General features: G+C 36.7%; 2 protein-coding genes and 1 long non-coding RNA gene across 4 annotated transcripts; 1 reads left to right on the top strand and 2 right to left on the bottom strand.

The window, feature by feature from the left end:
* Positions 1-325: 325 nt before the first annotated feature.
* On the bottom strand, positions 326-4067 carry LOC110721845. The gene is made up of 3 exons (XR_002511473.1): positions 2775-4067; positions 1598-1716; positions 326-633 (listed from the first exon to the last, which is right to left on the bottom strand). It is a non-coding gene; the product is annotated as an uncharacterized LOC110721845 (long non-coding RNA).
* Positions 4068-7332: 3265 nt separating this feature from the next.
* LOC110721844 (coiled-coil domain-containing protein 12-like) lies at positions 7333-12376 on the top strand. 2 transcript variants are annotated; one of them, XM_021901045.1, is made up of 5 exons: positions 7333-7464; positions 7573-7755; positions 9141-9270; positions 9377-9491; positions 11929-12376. In XM_021901045.1, the coding sequence occupies exons 2-5, from the start codon at positions 7595-7597 to the stop codon at positions 11982-11984; spliced, it is 462 nt and encodes a 153-aa protein (XP_021756737.1). In that variant the 5' UTR covers positions 7333-7464; positions 7573-7594; the 3' UTR covers positions 11985-12376. The 2 variants fall into 2 exon arrangements, with proteins under 2 accessions (XP_021756737.1, XP_021756738.1); XM_021901046.1 differs by having other exon boundaries at positions 7342-7464; positions 7583-7755.
* Positions 12377-15169: 2793 nt separating this feature from the next.
* Positions 15170-19943, bottom strand: LOC110721842 (CRS2-associated factor 1, chloroplastic-like). Its single transcript, XM_021901043.1, has 5 exons — positions 18891-19943; positions 17643-17770; positions 16835-17060; positions 16553-16680; positions 15170-16456 (listed from the first exon to the last, which is right to left on the bottom strand). Exons 1-5 carry the CDS (start codon positions 19717-19719, stop codon positions 15428-15430), a joined length of 2340 nt encoding a protein of 779 aa, XP_021756735.1. The 5' UTR covers positions 19720-19943; the 3' UTR covers positions 15170-15427.
* Between the last annotated feature and the right edge of the window lie 4249 nt (positions 19944-24192).

Here is a 24192-nt window from a genome sequence, read left to right as displayed (position 1 = left end):
AATACAATTTAATAAAAAGGAAAATGCTATGCACAGCCCTCAGGATTCAATTTACAATTTATAAACACATGGTTCAATATACAACTTAAATAAAGTTATTTTAATAAGATAATATAAATTCAATTAAGTGAAAATCATATGAATATTATCTTGTTCACTATTCCAATTGGCTATCGGCTATTTTTTTACTCTAACAAGTTATTTATGTTAGCTAGTTTGATAGGTTGTTTTCACTATTGGTTGTTTAAAATTTTGTAAATATGTTTAATTTGTATTTAAATGAAATATACAATAGATGAATAGATACACTTTTTAATTTTCGCGCTATTCAATTACTCTCTCTGTTTCATAATAATTGGCATAATCAAACTTGTCAGACATGCCCGTGAAAGGACAGACTAAGTAGCAATATGCAGAATCAACTCGTAAATTTGGTCCTGAATGGGGAGATCTGAGATCATGGAACATTTGGTCGAAACTCACTGAAATAGTAGTTACAGATAATCAACTATCAAAGAAACATTGGATCGTTACGCATCATGTTTCTAAATACCCTAAATCTAAAAAATTAATTTACAAATTCCTTTGGAGAGAAGCCAAATTCCATTGAAAGAACTGGTAGCAAGTCCACATCTGCAATGTCCAAAAGAAACAAGGGTTAGGGAATGACGACATTATTAATTTAAAACCCCAACCCAATGATGCATCAATCAGGGGAATAAAATGAAATGTCTATCGAACACAGCTTTTTTTAACAATGAACTTACTACAGTTAAAGATATGGACCAAACATATTGTATGATCTTTGGTTATTATATATATTGAAAATCTCACATATGACCTGTTTCTAGAACTTCCTCAAATAACAGATTGAGTAATGAATAATGATGAACTCCCTGAATTTAGAAAATCACAGCCTCTTCTCACTTTTACATTAGCCCTCCATCTTTCTCCCTTCACCCCTCCCTTCGCCCACTACATTCCACCTTTGCCTCTCTCTTGCTCATGCCCTCACTGCCACCTGCCTATGCTATCCTCAATCGTTGCCGCCTTTCCCCTTCCTTTCCATGACTACAACAATTTTTTTATTTTTTTATTTTTTTTTTACAAAATAGAGAAAGCGAAAAAACAATCCAGTTGTTTTTCCAATTTATCCAACCCGTGAATACCCATATTCTTTAAGAACATTTATCATACTTTTGAAACCATATAAGTAGTTTCATACTTTTATCAGACTTCCTTCCACACGCTATGTGTATAAAAAAAAAATGCAATTCTTACCAGTGTTTATTTGATTGTGAATAGTGAAGCTGCAATTATAAGCATCTCCTAGACAAATACATACAACTCTTAAGTCTTACCAGTGTTGTTAGCACTTAGCAGAATGGTGAAGTGGATGTATTTTGCAAGCAAGTAGACATGAGAAAAAAAAGATTAACTAGATGGCAAACTGTAGAGCTCACAAAGGAGTCCAATGTAGCATCAACTTTACATAAGTTGGAGAAGGCAGCCAAATATTACACTTTAAATTAAGCTAAAAAATCAGCCTGGTGGGGGTGGGGGGAGTTGTTTATGAAAATAAGGATCAGCAACAAACCTGTTCCTCTACAATCAACAAAATTGAATCCCGAAGACTACAGCCCACAGTTTTTACAGTTATGGTATCTATGGTCTGTGTTAATGTTACCACACCTGTAACAAAAGGCAACTCCACACCTGTGTTCACATGGAGGAAAATGAAGTAAGAGTAATGATGCAGATAGCAAAGAGCCATGACAAGGAATGAGATAAAACAATGACAAGGAATTGCAGATTGAAAAGAACTAAGATAGGAATGACAGAGAACATTGATTTACAAAACGGTTCTTTTCTACTATTAATAAAACAATATAGCCAGAATCTGAATGATTGAAAATCATATAATATCCATGTTTAAGTATGGTATGGCAGCTCCTTGATTTAGGATAAAACTCCAAATATTGCAATCAAGTTTTCTTGCCCAATATGTGTCAACTATTCAGCATCTAAAGTTCTAAACACTAATCAATTATCACGACTCAAGATACGTCTTGTCCAATATGTGTCAACTATTCAGCATCAAAAGTTCTAAACACTAATCAATTATCACGACTCAAGATATGCCTATAGGGAGGAGGTATATACAATACAAACATTAGTTGTCTTGCCACCAGTAGCTTACAAAATATAGCCACAAGGCTGATAGTTTGAAATAGGATTTCATCTCAAAGAGTTTAAAACATTCGATCATTTAGTGATATGACTAACATATATTTCTATAGCAATTGGGCTGGACAGCAAGTTGGTCTTCAAAAAGAATCAACCAGTCAATGTTTACAACCCCAGAATGGTAAAATTCAGCTACTCTATGCACATCCAATATCCACCCAGAATAAAAGAGTAGCATGGCAGGCTCATAAATATATATACGAAGTATTTCTTTTTGAAGATTGTGATCACAAATTAATGAAGAGGAAACAATAATAAGAACATATTTCCCTTCGGACCCCATTTGACTAACAAAAGCACAAACCATTGAACAAACAATTCATATGCACTATAGGTGTAGAAGTTAAGTATTATTGGATCAATTGTTCCAAAAGAATTTAGCAGTAATCCTACGATGCCACGGAAATTGATAATACTACAATTTTGGATGAGTTGCTGCCTAGAAGAAAATTTATCATCTCCCATGAAACAGCAAGGATAGGTCGAAACAATGGGGCAATAAATGGGAGTTTAGAATGGCAACTTACCTGCATTTCATATAGAGGCAACCCTCTGACTTCTCCACATAGTACTTGCACTTGGGACACCTTTGCCAGTTCTTAGTCTTAGCAAGTTTCCTCAACATGATATCCTCTTTCTCCCTCTCATCCTTACTCAGAGATTGATACTCAGCACACCCAATGTCTGCATGCCACCCAACCTTACACTGCGCGCAAAACAATCTAAAGCAACTTGGGCACTCAGACATTGTCACCTTCTCAAACCCGTCATCAACCAACAAAGCCGAGCAATCCTTAAACGGGCAATAGAACTTTTGCGTGGCCAGTATCACAGACTCACACAGAAGATTGCCCCACCGAGCAAAAACCTCAAATGGGAGTATATCCCTACAATACTCTGGCTCTAATACTCCAGAACAACTAGGAACCGGCAATTAATTACAGAAACACCGTCTTGAAGCTTCGAAGCAACATAAGTTTTCATACAATCAGAGCAATACGAATGAGAGCAACCCTTTATCTTAAAAGCCTCCTTTTGGGGCTTAGAGTCAGCACAAATTTCACAAAGAAACATAATTTCAATGGGTTCAATTTCAGCCACCATTTCATCATCTACCTCAAATTTCGACCCTGACGATTCACCTACTTCAGTAATCGACGGACCACTAAAACGGTTTTCTCTTCTTCCTCAAGGAAGCCGACGACACCAACGGCCAACTATAAGGCCTCACATTGATAATCCTAATTTCATCATTATCATCATCATAATCATCAACACATTGTACTGAATTATAATCATCAACAATAATCGAATTTTTTTTACCCAATTTAGGTTTAATTTCCTTCAATTCCTCAAGACAAATTGGGTCTTTCTTATGATTACCTTTAGGCGTCAAATTTCTCTCTCTTTTCACAACAACACAATCATCATCATCATTATCATCAACGACAACCCCATTATCGCCATAATCGTCATCATTCAACTCAATTACGTTATTCCCAGAAACAGAGGTACTAGCTTTGTCCTTAGAATTACCATTCTTACGATCATCAATTTCAAAAATTAAAACATCATTACTTACAAATTTTTGATGATGATGATTTGCCCTTCTGTTGTTGAGTGAAGAAGAGGGATGAAACGATGGATTATCTAAATCAATTGGTGCGAAATTGGGCGGAATTGAGGTTGATTCAGGGTTTAGGGTTTTGAAAATTTGGGGAAGATTCTTCTGGACGATATATGGAGTTTGGGTTTCCATTTCACCGCTCAAACTTGCAACTACTGGCTACTCGTTTCAAATTCTGAGAATTAGGTTTTGAAAATTTACCCTCAATTTATTATTTACTCCATGTGAATATAACCACATTATAAAGCTTCCCTTATAAGCTATGGAGTACCAACGATATTTACTGCTCCTCTACTATAGTCAATTTATCGTATACTAGTGAGTAACCGGACGATGTCCCGAGTTGCTAATTTGTGTACTTCTTGCTTTAATTTAACAATTATGTTTAATTATTTGTACGTGTGTGTAGTGGTTCGGGCGTTGCCTCGGATGTCACTTTTTTTTTCACATCATATGTATTTATATTCTAATCTTGTGAAAAATAATGAACTATATTACTTCTAATTTACGTAATAAATGAAAGGAATATATAATATTATGTGAAACTTGAAACATTAATAATAGTTGGCTGAGATGGTAAATGTATTACTTATATGTATCGGAGGTATAGATTCGGGTGCTTTTAAAAACATATAGTGAGATAAAAAAAGTATACATAAAATAATTTATAATTCTTTTGAATTTTTTTTTTTTATTGATAATAAAATTTTACTTATTGCAACACACCACATATAAAAATTAATATGAATATTCAATTATCAATAAAATTTTACTCCTATACAAATAACCACGTAATTATAATTATAAATATGACCATGTATCATTAATTTTTTTAGTCTACCATTGATTTACCATCAAAACTTTTGAATTAAGTATTCTTCATATTCGGTTGTAGTATTTTTGTGTATGTTTGTGATTTTGTTAATGAAATTAAAGAAGTCAAAAACTACTAAAATTAGGACACAACATAAATTGTACAATACAAGGAATCTTAAGGTGAATACAGATCAATGTTAGCAAGTTTTTAGAATTTTACGGGTTTTTCACTTAAAAAGCGTTTCAATATTTATTTTTATTTTTTTATGCTAATCATATTAATGCCAAATGTCGCGCCACGTAAGCAACAAATAAGTATTATAGTGACACATATGATGTTAAGTAAGCGAATTTTGGATAGATTTGGTAAGATAAAGATATTGTATAGATTTTTATTATCGATATACTTTTAATATTTATATATACAAAATTAATCATAACTTTTAATAAAATATCCTATTACTCGGTTCTATTTCCATCATAAAGTTCGTTTTAAAAAATTCTTTAAAATAAGATCCATTTATAATTTTGGTTTGGTAAAATCAGTTCAATAAAAATAATTTTGGTTTGGTAAAAATACTTTCAGTTGAGTAAAAATAATTTAAGTTCAATAAAGATAATTTCAAGTCAATAATAACATAGATATCTATTTACAAACAAAACTACAAAAAGTTTACTATTATATACATACGCAATATAATATCATATGTCAAAATATCCTGCATTATCAAAAGGGATAATAGGACCATATTTAACATCCAAGCAAAAAAGTTCATTCTAAAATTTTATCAACCACTTGGGCATCGCCCGACACAAAACACGAAATATTTTATATACACCCGAGTGTATCGTGCACCCAATTAACTCAAAGTTAGTTTTTGATATTTATTTGATGATTAAATGAAAAACAATCATCTCCTTTCAAAAAAAAAAAAAAACAATCATCAAAATGACAACAAAATGTTTATGGGTGTACCGTGCACCCAAATATATATAACAATCTCTCCACAAAAGTAGTACTATAAAACATTAAAATTGTTTAGAACTTTTAATTTTCAACTAAATATGTTGGGAAAGTTTTAATATCACACATGCTAACTTTTATCACCAACTTTTTTTTTGTTGTTCACCAATTGACAATCATGGGAAAAATCGCATGGCAAAATACATTGTTATTTGTAGTTTGGTTCAATCTTATTATTATTATTATTATTATTTTTAATTTGAGAAAAACAATCTTATTCTATTTGAACTCTAATATAAGGTAAATCGCAAAGAGATTCAAAATTGCAAAACTCAACAACACGAATCTAGTTTCATTTGATTTAATTACTCATTGCTAACCATTAATGTTCATATTGTAAACGGTAAAAAGAACACAAAGGTAAATAAGGCAAATGTAATTTGATCCCGATTCTTAAGTGATACAGAGTACAACTTTTACCAACTATGACAGTCAACATCCATTAATAATGTACTCCCTCGTATTAATCGCAACACTAAGGTGTTCAGACCGTTCACAAAGTTTAAGAAATTTTATAGGGGACTTAAAAGAGGAATTTTTTAGTAGGAGAGAAAAATAATAAAAAAGTAGTATAAGTAGGGTTGATAGGAAAGAAAAATAATAAATATTTGTGAAAGTGGGGTTAGTGAAACAGACAAATTATATAACAATTGTGGTCCTTTCCAAATATAGAATTGTTCCAATTAATAAGAAATGGATGTAAATGAAAAGTGTTGCGATTAATACAAAACGGATAGAGTATTATTTTTATGAGGATCAAGGAGTGAAGGGACGTTTTGTCCCTCCATCTCCTCCAGAAATGTAACCTTTTACAACCTTACATGTACTCCTGTAGCTATATATATATATATATAATTTAAATTTTTTTTTTTTGGTTTTTAGAGAGCCACAAGGGCGGGTAATGAGAATCAATCCCAAAACCTCTTGAAACCGGAAGGAGAGCTATCCTTCACTCTCTCACTCCCGTACCTAATTACCTCACCGCTTAAGACCCTGAAGTATAAAGTTTACAGGGTTTTTCTATATAGTAGCCCTCTAACTTTTCGTTTTCTACGATGTGGGCCCCCTTTTTGAGAAATCCACACTATAACCCCAAAATACATTTAGTTTCTATACGGTAACCTTGTCGTTAACAAATTCCGTTAGTGGGGTCCACTCTCCACTTAATAATATTTTTTTATCGATTTGCGTGTTGGAAATTGTTCCGTTGAAGGTTTTGGGGCTATTTTGGCTCTTATGGGTCCAAATTGAGCTTAAATTTTGGAAAAAACATGTAAACGCCGTTTTTTGCGTATATAAAAATGTCTCGATTTGCGTGTTTACATATTTAACATGCAAAACGAGACATTTGCGTTATTTTTTTTTGCCAAATTTGAGCTCAATTTGGATCTTGAACAATTTAAGGACCAAAATAGCCCCTAAAACCTTTAACGGAACAATCTTCAACACGCAAATCGATAAAAGAAATTTATTAATTGGAGAGTGGGCCCCACTAACAAAATTTATTAACGACGGGATAATAACAAGGTTACCGTATAGAAACTAAATATATTTTGAGTTATAGTGTGGATTTCTTAAAAAAGGGGGGGACCGAAAAGTTAGGGGGTTATAACGTACAAAAAAACCCAAGTTATAACACAATCAGAATCACCCCAGCTAAAGCAAAACTCTGTGTTCTTCCTCGGCGGAAAATCTTGTAACGAAATCAAATTTTAAAATCAAAACCCTAATTATAGAAATTCTTCTAAAGGTAAACATTTTTGCTAATTTCCGAATTTGTGTTCTCCCAATTAATATGCTCCAGCAGTTTTCCAATCAAAATTATGATTTTCTGATTCTCTATTTGTGATTATCGTAGTAAATTTTAGAAGCAAGCTTTAATGGCGGCAGAAGAAGATTCAATTGAACAAGCAGCAGCAGAGAGGAGAGAGAGATTGAGAGCTCTTAGAGCAGCTCAAGAGCTTTTCGAAACCCCAGATGAAGATTCGTCTCAGCCCAAAATCAATTCTGAGGATGGAGATGCTGATAACAATGAAGACAGGTTTTGATTCTATTTCTGCTTTCGAATTTTTCTTTTACATTGATTATAATCCTTTTGTTGGAACTATTGATGGATTTTGTGATTGTGTAATTTGCGCCCTAATTGCTTAGCTTATTTGATTATAATGCTTTCCAGTATAAATTTTTTTATTTCGATTTCGAGCTTTAGGGAGAACTTCGTGGAAGGGTTAGTTGATATTGATGAGAAGAAGAAAATATGAGTAGAGGATTGAAGTGGCCTTTAGGGCTAGCAATTACTGTGATTTTAGCAGCATGAGCTAAAACCTTGTGTTAATGGTAAAATTCTGAGTTTTCGAACAAATCGATGATACTATTTTCGGAGAAGTGACATTCGTGCTGGTGGTTATAGTGGAAATAGAGATTAGTGTGGGGATGATGGGGACAATAAATTGGGTTACGCTAGAACATGAAGTCTTTATGAGAATGGATAGGCTATGCTCATTTTCGTTTTCCTTTTCTTTTTCCTCATGCTCAATGCCTAACACAATATGCCTTCCATCATCTAATTTGCCTTTCTCAAAAGTGAAGAGTTGCAAGAAAATTTTGGTTAAGAAGTGTCAAGTATTAATGCACTACTATGTTTCCTTTTCGTCTCTGCAAACTGTAAAAAATTACCATTTTTAATTTGATTAGCTGATCCCTCTGCCTTATAAATAAAGAATAGCTGATCAAGATTCTGCCTCTTGTACTTCGCCCTAACAACAATAAACTTGAACTAGTTGGTCTTCAGGTTAGACAATGGGAGTAGTCATCTGCTGTAGCCTTCTAGGTTAGCCATAGCCTGCCACTCTTTCCTGCTATTGCCATTTAGTCATCTGCTGTAGCCTTGTAGGTTGGTCATAGTTTGGCATTCTTTCCTACCATTGCCATTTGCCACAATATGTTAATATGCTAGAGTCTACATGCCATGAACCTGAAGTATTGGTTGTTAATTCTGAAAATAGGCATTCAACTTTCATTCTGTTTTCCCTCCTTTTATGAGGATTCTTTGTGATGGTTTGAATGACATGACTGCTTTAAAGTTGGCACTTAAGTAGAATTAGTTCCAGCTAGTAGCTCGGGTTAATTAAGTGTTATAATTACTCAATAGGTTTTGCTCTATCGCCGTGCTTTTGGTTGCAGGCTTTGTGAGGACAAATTGTTAATAATGTGACAAATTATCCTGTCCCTTATACCCGATTTCGTGATTTTCCATATCCTACTTGATGTGCTTTTAGAACCTCTAAATTAGCTAATAATTTGAAATAGTGGTTAAGGAATCCATTTCCTTGTATCAGGATGATGGTTACCGGTTATTTACTGTGTCCTACTTGGTGCTCTTGGAACTTTTAGGTTACTGAAGTGTATAAACTTATTTTTTTGCAGTGGTCTTAACTTGAAATTCCGAAATTACCTTCCTCATGACAAACATCTACAAGAGGGTAAACTTGCTGCACCAGAACTACCAAAATTTGAGGATCCTGTTGCTGGGGCTCCTCCGCCAGAAGAAAAAGAGGTTAGCTTCTGTGAACATCTGCTGTTTATCATTCTCATGATTGGGAATAGTTTGTATGGTACCTTGACTTTCTTTTGGAAGCGTACTAACATTGCAGCGCATGCAGGATCCTTTTCTGAACATTGCACCGAAAAAACCCAATTGGGACCTCCGGAGGGATGTGCAGAAGAAGCTAGATAAACTAGAAAAACGGACACAAAAGGCATTGCATAAGCTGATGTGTATGTTTCTTATTTGCTTCTAACATGTCATGTTCTAAATGTTTCTATGGATTAAAAATGCCTAGTAGTTGTGCTCAGTTGCTCGTACAGTCGTACTATAAAGCATTATTATAGGGCAATTTGTTTTAGTGCCTCATCTGGGCTCCAATGGATTTTGAACCCTGATTGCCTAAAGTCTGATGATTGAAATTTTGTTTCTTTAGGGAAGGCTGTATACCTTTGGTCACCAGTATTACTGTGATAAGATGTTGGCCACTAGGCCGTAGGCTGTGCACCATTGTTCACCAGTAATACTGTGGCTGTAGGCCACGAGCTTGTCACAGTTAAGGTTCAAAAGTAGAGGGAATTATCATACATGTATGACTATGTAGTTCTGTTGGTCAGAGTTCTAGCACTCCAAGCAATAGTAGATTGCAGTATGTTTGCCTTTCTAGTAAATTAAGTCTTGCTCTTGGGAAGGGAGTAGCCGGAGTATTAGAGTTAGGTGCATGAACATGTGGTGATTTCTATGTAGTAGGTTAGTGACTGAGGTGGGTCAGGTAGCGATGGCATACTGGAAGGAAGTTGGTGGTGCAAGCATCATCCACTTCTAAAATTCGTACAGGTACTATTATGACGTGGTGGAAGTGGTTTTGCTATTTATTCCTTGTTATACATCATCCACTTCTTAATTTCTTTTAGGTACTACTATTGGACTCTTTTAGGGTCACCCACCCCAAGCTCATTTTTGGGTATATTAATTACATAGTGTTGACTCTCATAGATTTGAGCTTGTTCCTGTTGGGAATGGTGACTAATGGCTTATATTTGTCAGGCCTAGAATAGTTGTTTATTTCTGATGGAAAAATAAGTGTTGAGTATCCATGCAAAAGAGTTTTTAGTACTCAACACGATTTGTAAGGTGAACCCAAGGATTTGAGTTACAGCTAAATGAGTAAGATTTTGCTGTGGAAAAGTTTAAGAAAAGTAAATAACATTTAAATGATTCTTGGATAAAAAGCTTATTATTTTAAGATAATGTAACTTTTGTTTTCCGTATGACATTCATTATTTTTAAGTCAAGCCTTTGGAATTCTATGGACAAGAGGGTTTAGGGGTGGTGAAAGTTATCTTGCTGGTAGAATCATAATTTTCTAAGCTATGAGCACTCTGATGACTGATCTGAAGATACACCTGATCAAGTCTTTGGAATTCTGAACTGTGAATATACTTTAGTATTAAAGGACTTCAAAGGTGCATAGGGTGTACTTTATGCTATTGAGGTGACCTTTAGTTATTAGTATTTCAAAATTAGAAAAGGTGATTTTAGTTTTACACACCCATCATATACTACAATGGTAGTAATTAGCTTCACTGGTCTTTTTTTAGTATTATTTCTGAGGTTGAGATTTTGTTTAAAATTGATCTAGGCATGTTTCTGCCTTTCTGGTTATTGCAATTGCTTTGCATATAAATCTTGCAATAAAAATGGCTGAAAATATTGTGTTGGATTCTCGTGTATGGTTTGTGTAGAAAGGTTACATATTCATGTTTCTCAATCAGTAAAAAATCAGAGCTGCTGAGAACAGTGGATTAAACCATCCTCTTTTTTTTTTTTTTTTTTTTTTTGTTGTTGTTTAGAGAGCCATAAGGGCGAGTGATGAGAATCGATCCCAGGATAACCTGGAACCGGGAAGGGAGCTCTAACCACTTGAGCTATCCCTCACTCTTGGATTAAACCATCCTTGCTTCATGAGTAGCTCTTTGGGCTCTCATCTTCGTACTTCCTTTGGTCCTCGTGATTAGTTTGGTGCTGTTGGTAGTATTTCTATCTCTATACTTCCAAATTTATACCATGATATGAGGTAAATGTACCCTTTATGTCTTTGTAAAACCCTTCATCCTACCGAGGGAATAAAAAAGAAAAGATTAGTAGGTGTTCTTAGATACACAACGTAGGAGTTATTTTTTCAGGAGAGTGAGGATTACTTTCCATTACTGGGTCATACTCATACCATTACCTTAGTGCTTCTAATGAGGCTCATGCATGGGATTTGTGCAAGGGGGTCAATCATACAGATCTAACCTTTGAGGCTGTAGTTACAGTGAGTCCATTCCAGTGCCTGGTGTATCTTTAGGATCCCCTTTTCATAATCCCGATTCATGCCCGAATTGTTTACTTTGCCCTTAAGATCTTATATAGCTATATAACATGTGGACATGCTTGTCATTTAGCTCTTCTGTTGATGTTACAACATTGCTGAGTTTTTTGCTTCAGAATGGTGGGTATTTGGACTTGTGTCAAGTTCCATACCGAATATTGCTTTAATTAGAGTAAATGTAGTAATTATTTGCTTATCTGTTTTCCATAAATACAATATAACTATGTGCTACTCAGGAATGAGAAATTATTTAGTACAAACAAGCATGATTGCTTAACCATCTGCTCTTTTTTCAGTGGAACATGAAAAGCAGAGGCAATTGGAGGAGGGAAATGCAGCTGCTGAAGAATGAAGTCCCCCAATCGACACCTGATCTTTCGACCTTTTGGTATGGAGACTAGCCGAGATGCTATTACTGTTAAAACTGAGTCCAGCAGAAACCCTTTCTATGTAAATGGTAAATTGCAGCTGAGACTTGCTGACTGTCTTCATAAATCTTTCTACTCTAGGTATTTAGTAAATCAAAGAAAGGTTGGCTTCTTTAGACACTTCTGAAGCATCAAGTTGTACTGTTGAGAAGATTATGCTTAGTATGATTATCTATTTGATGCTATAAGAATTGTCATAGGAACTGCACCTTTTTTGGCTTTTTTAGAGAGTAAAATCTTGCTGTAAAGATCATCTTATTCATGTGACACTTAACTTTCAATTACTTCTAAATTTTAATTTCCAATTGTTATCAAATGTCGCGATTACATAGGTGTATGGTTGATTGACTTGATTCATTTGGGTAAAGCCGTATAGGGAACCTCATATCTTATAGTATCACATGTCTTCAACCACTCAAGGCAATTAAGCAACTCAAGCCATCCCCTGCCCCCTCCTATCCTCCACCGAATTTCACTGCGATTTCCAACGTTGACAATGTATAACTGAGACGTAGACGAGATAACCTTTTCTCTTCTCTTCATCATACAACGATCATTGATCTGCAAATGCAATAACCTTTCCTCTTCTTTTCATCTTATTGTAATCAATATAATATCAATACCAATAATTTTAGTTTGAGGATCTCAATTTCAAAATGATGATTGTTTCATGAAAGTCTTAACCAAACAACTAAAATTCTTAGTTACAAGGATCTCAATCATTCTGCATCTAACACCTTTGAGACTTCAATCTCTAATATGCTTGTCATTTAAGTTTCAATTCTCCCTAAATTAATCGTTTGCTCTTCTTTGGAAAAAAATAAAAAATTTCTTGCTTTTTAGGTTTGTCTTTAAATCCACCCATTAAACACTTCTTAGTAGTTTTTTGATCTCCAAAGCAAGTGTGCAAAAGGTATAGAAGTACAATTTTTGTATGGATCTAATTATTACGAAGTTATGAACTCGAGTTGCCTTTTTGATGTTCATGTCAATGTTATAATTATTCAAGTTACCTTTTATATATTTTTTTTTTAAAAAAAAAGTTAAATTTAATGTATGAAAAAATAGCTCCAATGCTAATAAAACCAATCGATTCCAAATATAAAATAATCTATAATTAAATGCATGATAAACTTATTGTAAACCCGGTCCACATAAAAGAAGTAACGAACAAGCCCAAACCTAATTGATCTTTTGGAGGTCATATAAAAGGAATGATTTTTTTGTAAAGTTCTTATTTAGGAAACAAATAATTAACTTATTTATCTTTAGGAGTTTTCACTCAACACAAAGTCTTGCAAAGTAGGGTTTATAGTTTTGCTCACCCAATCTTCATAGTATTAAAACTCCAAGAACCTTGCATTATATTATTAATCATGGCTGATGGATTATCTTCACGTTGGAAAAACCTTAAAATATCCCCTGAAGAAAAAGAATACGTAGACCTTAGAGTAGAAGGTGCAAAGATGAAGGATGTACGTTTATCTTTATGTTTACTAGGACAACTTATTACAAACAAGAAATTTAACAAAGAAGCCATAAAAAGAACACTTAAGAATGTATGGAATCTTTCGAACGGGATTGTAATCCGAAATCTAGACTATGATATCTTCATGTTTCAATCCTTTCATTGGAAAGACATGAAGAAGGTACAAGATGGCGCTCCATGGTGCTTTGATCAACAATTGTTGGTGCTTAAAGAAAACGAAAGTGGCAAGCAACCTTGGCAAGTGGAATTTACACATTCTTTATTTTGGTTAAGGATGTATGACTTGCCCTTTGATAGTAACACGGTTGAGGATGCTAAGGCTGTCGCGAGTAGGGTAGGGGAGGTAGTAGAGGTGGATGAGATTGATGAGGTAGGGTGGGAGACATCGTTTAGGGTACGAGTTTTGATGGATATTAGGAAGCCTATAAGAAGATGGCAGAGGATAAAGAATAAGGCAGGACAGGATGCTTGGGTTGTGTTTAAGTATGAGAGACTTCCTATGATTTGTTTCGAGTGTGGGTTAATTGGGCATACTGATAAGGATTGTATGTTTGGAGGTATTAGTGCACAGAACGGGGAGACAACACTGTATGGGATGTGGTTAAAAGCTTCGCCTTTGAAGGATAGAAGTAAAGCAAGGGAGGAAGTTTTAGAGCTGAAGGCTCGAGGTCCTTTGGAGTTCATTCCATTACCAGAGGCTATGATGAAGGACAGAGAGGACATGGATAGCTACATTGAAGGTACGGAGAATATGATGCAGACCAATATCAGCACGGTTACTAATCGGACTAACAGTAAGGTTTCGGGGAATATGCTGCAGACCAATATCAGCACAACTGGTGCAAGCACGAAAAATATGCTGCAGACCAATATCAGCACGACTGGTGCAAGCACGAAAAATGTGCTGCAGACCAATATCAGCACAACTGGTGCAGGTACGAAAAGTATGCTGCAGACCAATATCAGCACAACTGGTGCAGGTACGAAAAGTATGCTGCAGACCAATATCAGTACAACTGGTGCAGGTACGAAAAGTATGCTGCAGACTAATATCAACGCGACTGGTGCAGGTACAGAGAATATGATGCAGACCAATATCAGCACAACTGGTGCACCGAATAAGCAGGGTGAGCAATGCATGGATGATTTCGAGTTTCAATTGATGAAATGGGAGTGGAATGACATATACTCCTAGAGACTGATAGATATCACAGAAGTTAGATTAGGAGGAGATGGTTTGAATACAATAAACCTTGTTTGCAGCAAGACAATAATGAATGAATTGAACTAGCTGGCTCATTCATCTATTTTCTTCGTTTGTTCTTTTGGCTAATTTATATCAAGTCTAAATCTTTTACCTAGCTTTTTATGTTTTGGACTTCTATCATATTTTATTAGTTCATGTTCATCTTATGTTAAATAAACTAATAGAAGTGGGAACATTTTTCATTAAATTTTGGTTCTGTTTAAGGTGATGGGTATTGGTGGTTTTGGGCAAATTTAAGTATGATCTCTTTCTAAAATAGCATTGGAAGGGTCGTGTATGGACTGTCCGATCACAAAATCAATGAATCAAATAATTTTAAAGGTAATGAAATCTATAAATATGAGCTCGTGATATAGTTTATGTTAATTGAAAAATATACTTGAAAATAGTTTGTGATATAGTTTGATACAATCTGAAGCTAGATGTATGTACAAAAGTTTTGTTTTTACACAAGTACAAAGTACAATGCCATTCCAGTATATCAGTATATGCTGAAAGACAACATCAGACAGTAAGATTTTATGTACCAGGTAACACAAACCCCATATCCAAAAAAAAACGTAATGACTCGTATTGATGGTCATACAAGAGTTGTGTAATCACATAGCATATTAAGTCAGCAACTTAGCAAGCTCATCTATTTTTAGACTTCCCTGGGGAACTAGATCTAGAAACTCCTGTTCAAAATCTCTTTCCTTGTGAGTTGTAGAGGTCTTCTTTTCCTTGTGAGTAGAGGTCTTCCTTTCCTTTGACTTCTTTTCCTTTGGTTTATTTACAGGACCTGCTACTGGTAGTGCTTCATCGGCTTCTGAATCCCCAGTTTTTTGGTTTTCACTTTCTTTAATGGCCACCTTCCGAGGATAGTATGTAAAAACAGGTCCAGGTGGGGCTTCAAGGGAAAAGGAGACTGATCTTTCATAAACCACGTCTGCATCTAAGGAACTGGTATCAAGTATCACAGCTCTTCCACTTTCTACAGCCTGTCTTAAAAGGTACTGTACACCTTCAGTGCATGGGGAAGATAACGCGGGATGAGGGTTCGCTGATGAGGTCTCTAACATGCCTTGCGTCCCCCCATAAACTGCTGAATCACCAGAAGAGTTCCCAGATGACACTTCCAAGTCAGCAGTACCATCTACATCTAATTCAGAACCAGAAGGACTTAATAAGGAAGTAGGCTCCCTGTCATGAGAAATACTGTCAACTATCCTAGTTTCCTTGTCTAATGAACCAGAAGCAATGATGTCACCAGAAGGATTATCGGAATCTGATATGACTTTATTTCCTAGGCCACTTATCTGTGATGGATCAGCTTCATTGACCTCCAATGATGCATCATCTTTCACAGAGAATTTATCATCCACTTTCGTAACACCCACGTCTAGATCATCTGCCAAACCATTGCTTCGATTGGACATTTCAGCATTTAATCCCTGATTTGAAGTATTTGAGGAACATTGGGAACCTTCTTCATCCTCAGAATTCAAGGAGTGGCCATAAGATGCAGCACTGTCAGCTTCAGAACTTTCTTCACCCTTTGCACCATTTTCAGGTAGTAGGAGAGACGACTTCCAGTCTTTTCCTCTCCACATAAGTATGTGTTCATTTTCAAATGAAATCAATACACATGGGACAATATCCTAAAGGCACAGAAGAAGGGAACGATTCCATTAACACAAAGAAGAATAGCATATGTCAATACTACTCAAAGTGAATAAAACGAGATAAAAGTAGACCTTGAGTTTTGCGCCAATTTTACGGCAGTCGCTGGGGTTCAATCCTTGACAATTAACTCTAACCAACTCACATGCTTCAAATGCTTCTTTTACGTTTTTCGCTAAGCTGGCATATACACCATTTTTTCCTGTTAAGCAGGACAGCAAACAAATATTATTTCCATCATTAATGTAATAATGAACCTTATCTATCATCCCCTTCCCCCTCCACCCCCTCCCCCCCCCCCTCCCCTCTCCAAAAACAAAACAATTATTAAAACCATTGCAGAAGCACAAGCATACCAAGCTTGCATATTGGTGTTAATTCGCGTCCCCTTTTTCGCATATCAGTTGCCTCTTCCAACGTCAACCCTTCTGGAACACGTGCGACTAATCTGGGATACACAGGTGTAACAGGTTTCCACAGCATAAGAGGAAAGCGAGGTCGAGTTTTGTAATTGTAGTTTCTACCACGGAAAAGGAATATAACACCTCCATGACGGTGTATAATTTTGCCTCCAGTCCTTTCCTGCAACAAATAAAAACTTAAGTTGACAAAGTCCTTCAGGTAAAAATCATGCAGGATAATGAATAATTTTGTAATTTCTTTTTTCAACGATTTATCTTCAGTATAATGGAGAAAAGTCTATGAGTGATGACTATTGATTACTATACAAGCACCCACTCAGAAGCACATAATCATATTCAAATTGATAGGAAACATATGTTAATAGTCAAACAAAAACCTTTTTTTTAAACACGGTATGCAGATTTCATGAAGCAAGCTCACATGAGTCAAATGTGTCTTTTTCACTCAGGTCAGTTAGCTGCTACCACATCAAATAAACTTGCCAACCATTGTTGTAATTTGAAAATTCTCTCTAAGAGGTCTAAAACTTTAAGCTTTGTAGTTACAAGCTATTATACAATTTTGCTTATCAAGACTTTTAAGAACTATAAACCAAAAAACCTTGTAACTCTGTTTAAAACTCCAAACAGGGCAAACATCAGGCCAAAACAACTAGGAAAGTAGGCAGTTTGAAAGCAAAAACATCCCAGAAACTTGGGAGGGGAAAAAAAAAATACTTAGTGTGATCATCAGCACACCAACCTCTAGTTGTTGGCACACATTATCCATGTCCAAAGTACAAACCCCTTTGCATTTTATCTTACAAACCCTCCGCCGCTTCCAATGAGCATGGATGTTATCCAACATGTTGTGTGTCAAACCATCTCTACCTACAAAAAACGGGCTGAATTTAATTCAGAAAGGATGAACCAAACATTACACACTTCAATGTCAATCGTCAAATGCAATAATAATTCTAATTCTATACCACTAATTCACTCCAAATCCTTATTGGAGGATAATAACTAGTATAACAAAAGAAAATCCATGACAGAGCAAGAACTCCACACTTCTTGACAACTCCATTCAATCAGTTAATTATAGTTTGATTCCTAATTAGAGAGTAGTATTCGATTCAATTAAACCCTACCTATACACCACATTGAAGTCACAATCTTAATAGCATTAAAGCAGTCGCACAAGAACACAATGCTAGACATTTACATTTCTAAAAAAATTTCCCTTTGATCCCTTCAAACACAACCACATCTATTCAGAAGGAATCAGGATAGTCACTAGCGGAATAAGTAAAATACAACCCTGATTCGTTCCAAGCTTAATATAACTAGAGGTTTCCTACAAGTGGAAATTTGAAAGGACCGATCCTCAATTACAACAGCTAAAGTCTCCTTTTTATATTCAATCATCACTTGATTACCAAAAAAAACATCGATCATAACATGAGGACTAAAAATTCCATTTCCCAACACCCCTCTTAGGCTCACACAGACATCATCACAGTTATAATCTGTGCAAGCTTCACAGTGTTTACACTTCTTAATTCTTATGCTAAGACTCGGTCTTAGAGTCAATCTTATCAAACATTCAATTCACTCAATCATCAGTTTGAAATTTACCACAGATGACAATTTCACTTCATAACTAACAACCAACAATCCAATTCAACCCAGTGATAGGCAAACTTTGCTTCGCGGCTACAAGTTTCCTTCTTTTTTCCTATCCCTTTCCTTTTTCAGTTAGATTTTGCACTAGCCTAATAATAACAATGTCTCATAATACCTAAAGTACAGCCTACCTAGAACCTCAACACCTCTTGGCACGAATCGAACCAATCACCCTTTCCACTTCTTGATTCAAAATACATTCATACTTATAAGAATATTTATGCAATAAAAACACAAACCAAGCTAGTAGTTTCTCCAACCTCAATACAAACACAAACATATAATCAAAACAAAATAAACAAACAATAACAAATTCAATCCTTACCCATATTAAGCTGCCTTTTAGTCTTCCTACACCCTTCCACCAACTCCTTAATCTCTTCTGCCGTCAACGGCTCCCCAATCACCTCCTCCCTAGACACCACATACTTCGGACCCGAACCCGGCAGATACGGCCCCGGCTTCTGAACAGACTTCACCCCTTTCTTCCCCGGCTCCGGTATACGAAACGAATCAAACTCCGGCAACTCCTTCTTACTCCCAGGCAACGGCTTCCGACCAGTCCATGGACGGCCCAATGTCCCCGGCCCAAACGGCGAAACTGCGGGCTCCCTAAGCCCAATGGGCTTCACATTCTTAGGCGTCTCAGTATAACTATACATATACTCAAACGGAGCACCTGGCACCACATACGTCACCCCATTTTCCCCAACCCTTATATCCGTTTCACCCCCAACACCCGTTTCGGGTAATTTCACCCGTTTCGCCACCCTCCGAAACGCCGGGTGAGTAAAATTACCCTTTTCAGAATTAGGGTTTTCCTGGGGTTTTGAGTATTTCGATTTTTTCCCAGGAATTGACGAAATTGAAGGCTTCGAAGGGGTCCCAATTGATTTGAAATTGGGGTTTCTTGGTGTTGCGACGCTGGAATCAGCGTCGTAACTAGCTGAAATGTTGAGGGCAGATTCAAAGCGCCGGAAACGACGAATATCATCCTCGATTTGCTGCTGGGTACGGCGATTTCGCTCGAATTTCTCGGCGTTGGCGTTGTTCCAACGAGCAAATCGAACGTCGGTTGTTGAAGTGGTGGTTGTTGAGGTGGTAGTTGGAATTGGCGCGAAAATTGGAAATGGGATAACGGTTTTTAGCGCCATTTTTTGGGTGTGGAGTTTTCCGGCGAGGTTGCCGGCGGATTTTACGGCGTCGTATTGAGGAGAGAGATTGAGGAAGAAAGATTGGATTTTTATGGTGGAGGGAAGAAGATAAAGGAATTTTTTTTTAAAAAAAAATGGAAAATGAAATAAGGATAATCTTTGGTCCTCTCTCCTCTTGCTAACAGGTGACTACTGTCTGACTGAAGCTGGACAAAAATGAGAAATGCAAGCAAATCTAAAGTTTAGTGAAATTTTCGTTATTTTAAAACCAAAAACTATTGTGCATGTCGGGTGATCGAGTTGCTAATTTTTCCATAATTATGTTTTTCTAGTGTTTTGATAATCATATTGAACATTGAGCGATTTCTATGGAAATTGCTAAAAGAAATTAGAATATCACCAATATTTTTATCAAAATTTCTTACATACCGTCCATGTTATATGCACTTTAAAGATGATTTTTTTTTGGAGTTTAGAACAAAATCGCTAATTGAATTAGCGGTTTTATATAGGGTAAAATCGCTAATTAGCGGTTTGCCGGTTTATTTTAGTAACAAAATCACCTTATAAAAAATTGTAGCTTATAAAAAAAAAACATATTTAAAGAAGATGACGTGAGCGATAGGTTGGGAAATTTTTTGTAAAGTAGCGTAGTTGTAGAATTTTGATTTCATTTAGTAATGTTCATGGAAATTACTCTTGAAGATTTCATATTTTTGCTCTTTTACTCTAAAATAACCAGTAATCCGATAAATGGATAAATATTCTTAATTTACTTCCTTTTTTTTTTTTTTCTTTTCGACAACCATCTCCAACACCATTATGACAAAGGGGAAGGAGAGGGGAGTTTTTTTTGAGAGAGAAGACAGTTAAAGAAGTAATGGTCTATTGATTTACTTTACATGACAACTGAATTTAGAAACATTTAAACATTTTGTTATGCCTAAATTTTCATCACAGGTTCACTTGTTCAAAGGTTGTTAGGTTACAGGTTATCACATAGTCAGCTATCCAGTTCCAGGTTCTAAGCGAAGTCAAACAAAGACTCTTCCAAGGAATATTCCAAGAGTATCTTGAATTGAACAAGTCAACAAAGGTAGCCAAGAATATCGGAACCATAAGCATTAGTTTGCCGTGAAGACTAGTTCAAACTACAACGAATAAGTCCTCAAAGATAGTGGCGAGGAAGTAGGAACTACCTTGACCCACTAGCTCCGGATTCCATGGAATCCGAAATGGAGCCGTTGAAGTCTTTCAAGTTAATTCTTATGCTATAAATAGGAAAATAATCATTGTACAAAGGCATGACAAATATTCTAGCCTTATTACTCATAGCAATTAAGTATTCTTTAGCAATCCTAAGCATCGTTATTATCACATTGTAAACCTAAATTGTACTTATTTCAACCTGACAGCCTAGTGGATTGGTGGACTCATTGCCACCCGCAGTTTTTACCCTTATTCCTGGGGTTTTCTGCGTCACCATTCTGTGTCTCTTCTCCCCTTTCCCTTTTGCTCATTACTTACATATCTTTTATCTTGATTTCTTGAACCTGCATTGTCATTTGCATTCCTATCAATCTAGCTGTTGTCTTATTGAGCCTGGTCTAATCCAGCGATTAAATTTTGACCTAAACAATTTGGTCAATCGCCATGGCCGAAAGTCCTGATCGAGATTCTACCATGGCCGAAATTGTTGAGCAGTTACGGGAAACCCGAGAAGAGTTAAGAGCTGCCCGGGAGCAGAATCTGAAACTCCAGAATGAATCTCAATCTCATTAGGTATCCTTGGAGAAGGTGAACAAGGAGCTTGAATCTGTCAAGAGCAACAAGAAAAGGAGGTTCACAACCAGTGATATTCCCCAGTTTTCCCTAATTTCATCCGATGAATCTGAAGGGGAAGTAGATGATCCCAAAAAAAATGATAAGGAATCTAGCGAAAACCCTGACCCTATGGCCCAGGAGGTGGCTATTATTAAGGCCCAGAATCGGAAAATGATGAAGCTCTTGACCCGGCTACCAAGTGCGCCAAACCCTGTGGCTTATGAATCTCGTGATGGGTTTGCTGAATCCCTCTTTATGGAAGAAATTGCCAAAGTCAGAATTCCCATGAAGTTAAATTTCCCATCCTTCTCTAAGTTGTACGATGGAACCACTGACCCTCAAGATCATATGGCCCAGTACAAGCATAAAATGTGTGGGAGCTTCTGCAAGTCCTTCGGCGCTACTTTATCAGGACTTGCACTCCAATGGCTGATCAACCTGAAGCTTGGATCTATCAACAACTTCTCTAGTCTGCTGAACAAGTTCTATCAGCAGTTTGCTACCAGCAAAAAGTTGGAAAAGCATAGCAGTGACCTATATCGAGTCGTCTAAAAGCATAATGAGACGACCAGACAATATTGGGACATGTTCAATAGAGAGATGGTCAACATCAGGAACTGCGATCATTTAACTGCCATAGAAGCCTTCCGCAAGGGTCTCAATTACCATTTCAGGTAATATTATGATTTGACCAGATATCCTTGCGCCTCTTTTGAAGAAGTTAGAACCAGGGCAATGGCCGAAGTCCATGTAGAAGAGGACGAGCAAGCAAGAAATCTGGTTGAGAAAAGGCTAGTTGGGTATTCCGAAAATCAATATTCAAGACCTAGGCAGAATAACTAGCGTGAAAATCTGAGGCGCAACAATGTGAGTAGTGTGTCAGATTCAAGAATAAGTGAAGGCTCTAGCAGGCCGAAACCAGAAGATCATCCTGACATCAGCTCGTATGGTTTCGATACCGATACAGTAGGAGTTGTCAATGTTCTGAAGGAAATTGGGCAACTGTGAGGTGGCCTAGAAAGAGAGATAGGCCGGACCACCAAAAAGATAAATCTAGGTGGTGTGAGTATCATGGAGATCATGGGCATAAGACTGATGAGTGTAACGATCTAAAAAGAGAGGTAGCCTGGTTGCTTAAAAAGGGTTACCTGAAAGATCTCCTAGGCAAGAAAGGAAAAGGGCCTGAAGTCAAAAGAGAAGTCCTGCTAGGTCCACCAGCTTCGCCTCCGCCTATCGTCGTGATTAGTGCTATATCAGGAGGATCTAGCATAAGCGGAATTACCTATTCTAGTGCGAAGAAGATAGCAAGGCTTGGCACATCAGCTTCCAGCATCCCTCAAACCTATCCCAGTAGAGAAGAGAAAGCGTTAGATGAAATGAAGATAGTGTTTGATGAAAGCAGATTCAATGAGCTAGAGCACCATGATTGACTGGTTATTTCCCTCCATGTTGGTCATTGCAAGATGAAAAGGGTGCTAGTAAACAATGGAGCTCGGCTAATATAGTATTCAAAGATGTCTTGAATCAAGGCGAATTTAGAGAGTCATATATCACCAAGAGGTCTACGGTTCTCGTCGGGTTTAATGGTGAAGGCATGAATACCCTGAGAGAAATCCAGTTGCCAACCTTGCTTAAGGGCGTCAATATGAAGCATAAGTTCTATGTGATAGATTGCAAGACCGCCTATAATGTGATAGTGGGAACCCCGTGGATCCATAAAATGAAGGCTATCCCGTCAATCTATCACTAGCTGCTAAAATTTCCAAGTCCGTGGGGAGTAGCAATAGTCGAAGGAGATATAAAGCAAGCCAGAGAATGCTACCAGATCGCCATGAAGACCCATGGGCCCTCAATCTAGCAATTACACCAAAATCCAGCACCGGGATGCCCAGATGAGCTACAGTTATATGAAGTGGTGCTCGATAAATCCAAGCCAGATCAGATAGTCAAGATCGGAGCGGCATTACTTGCAGACCAAAAAGAAGCCATCATATAATGCCTGAAGGAAAATTCAGATTGTTTTGCTTAGTCTCATCGAGATATGAAAGGAATCAGTTTAGAAGTCATTACTCACATGCTCAATGTAGATCTCAACATGAAGCCAGTGAAGCAGAAAAGAAGGAAATTTGCACCAGAGCGTAACCAGATTATAAATAAAGAGGTGCATAAGCTACTAGATACCGGAAAGATAAGGGAAGTCAAGTATCCAGATTGGCTAGCTAATGTGGTCGTCATCAGCAAAAAGAATGGAACCTGGAGAGTCTGCATCGACTTCACAGGTCTAAACAAAGCGTGCCCTAAGGACCCGTTCCCCCTGCCTCATATAGATTCAATGGTAAATGCTACAACCGGGCATGAGCTGCTCACATTCATGGACGCATATTCAGGTTACAATTACAATCAGATCCTAATGCATCCAGATGAGCAAGAGAAGACCGCCTTCATGACAGATAAAGGAATCTACTGCTACAAAGTAATGTCGTTCGGGTTGAAGAATGTCGGTTCTACCTATCAAAGGCTAGTCAACAAGATGTTCAAAGATCAGCTGGGGGACACCATGGAGGTCTACATCGACGATATGTTGGTGAAATCGAAGAAAGCAGCTGACCATGTAGATCACCTGAACGAGTCTTTTGGCGTGTTGAGGAA

This window comes from Chenopodium quinoa, unplaced genomic scaffold (assembly GCF_001683475.1).
Source record: "Chenopodium quinoa cultivar QQ74 unplaced genomic scaffold, ASM168347v1, whole genome shotgun sequence".
Lineage (NCBI taxonomy): Eukaryota > Viridiplantae > Streptophyta > Magnoliopsida > Caryophyllales > Amaranthaceae > Chenopodium > Chenopodium quinoa.
The sequence above is the reverse complement of the archived record's forward strand: the minus strand, read 5'-3'. Positions and strand labels throughout refer to the sequence as shown.

What these genes read in the sequence shown, in the direction of transcription:
- LOC110721842 (XM_021901043.1), bottom strand. Translation starts at nt 19,719, where the DNA reads ATGGCGCTAAAAACCGTTATCCCATTTCCAATTTTCGCGCCAATTCCA. An exon ending in TAAAAGGCAGCTTAATATGG is followed by an intron (nt 17,771 to 18,890) that starts GTAAGGATTGAA and finishes CGTTTTTTGTAG; the next exon opens with GTAGAGATGGTTTGACACAC. An exon ending in AACACCAATATGCAAGCTTG is followed by an intron (nt 16,681 to 16,834) that starts GTATGCTTGTGC and finishes CCTGCTTAACAG; the next exon opens with GAAAAAATGGTGTATATGCC.
- LOC110721844 (XM_021901045.1), top strand. Translation starts at nt 7,595, where the DNA reads ATGGCGGCAGAAGAAGATTCAATTGAACAAGCAGCAGCAGAGAGGAGA. An exon ending in GCTGATAACAATGAAGACAG is followed by an intron (nt 7,756 to 9,140) that starts GTTTTGATTCTA and finishes ATTTTTTTGCAG; the next exon opens with TGGTCTTAACTTGAAATTCC. An exon ending in CTCCGCCAGAAGAAAAAGAG is followed by an intron (nt 9,271 to 9,376) that starts GTTAGCTTCTGT and finishes CAGCGCATGCAG; the next exon opens with GATCCTTTTCTGAACATTGC.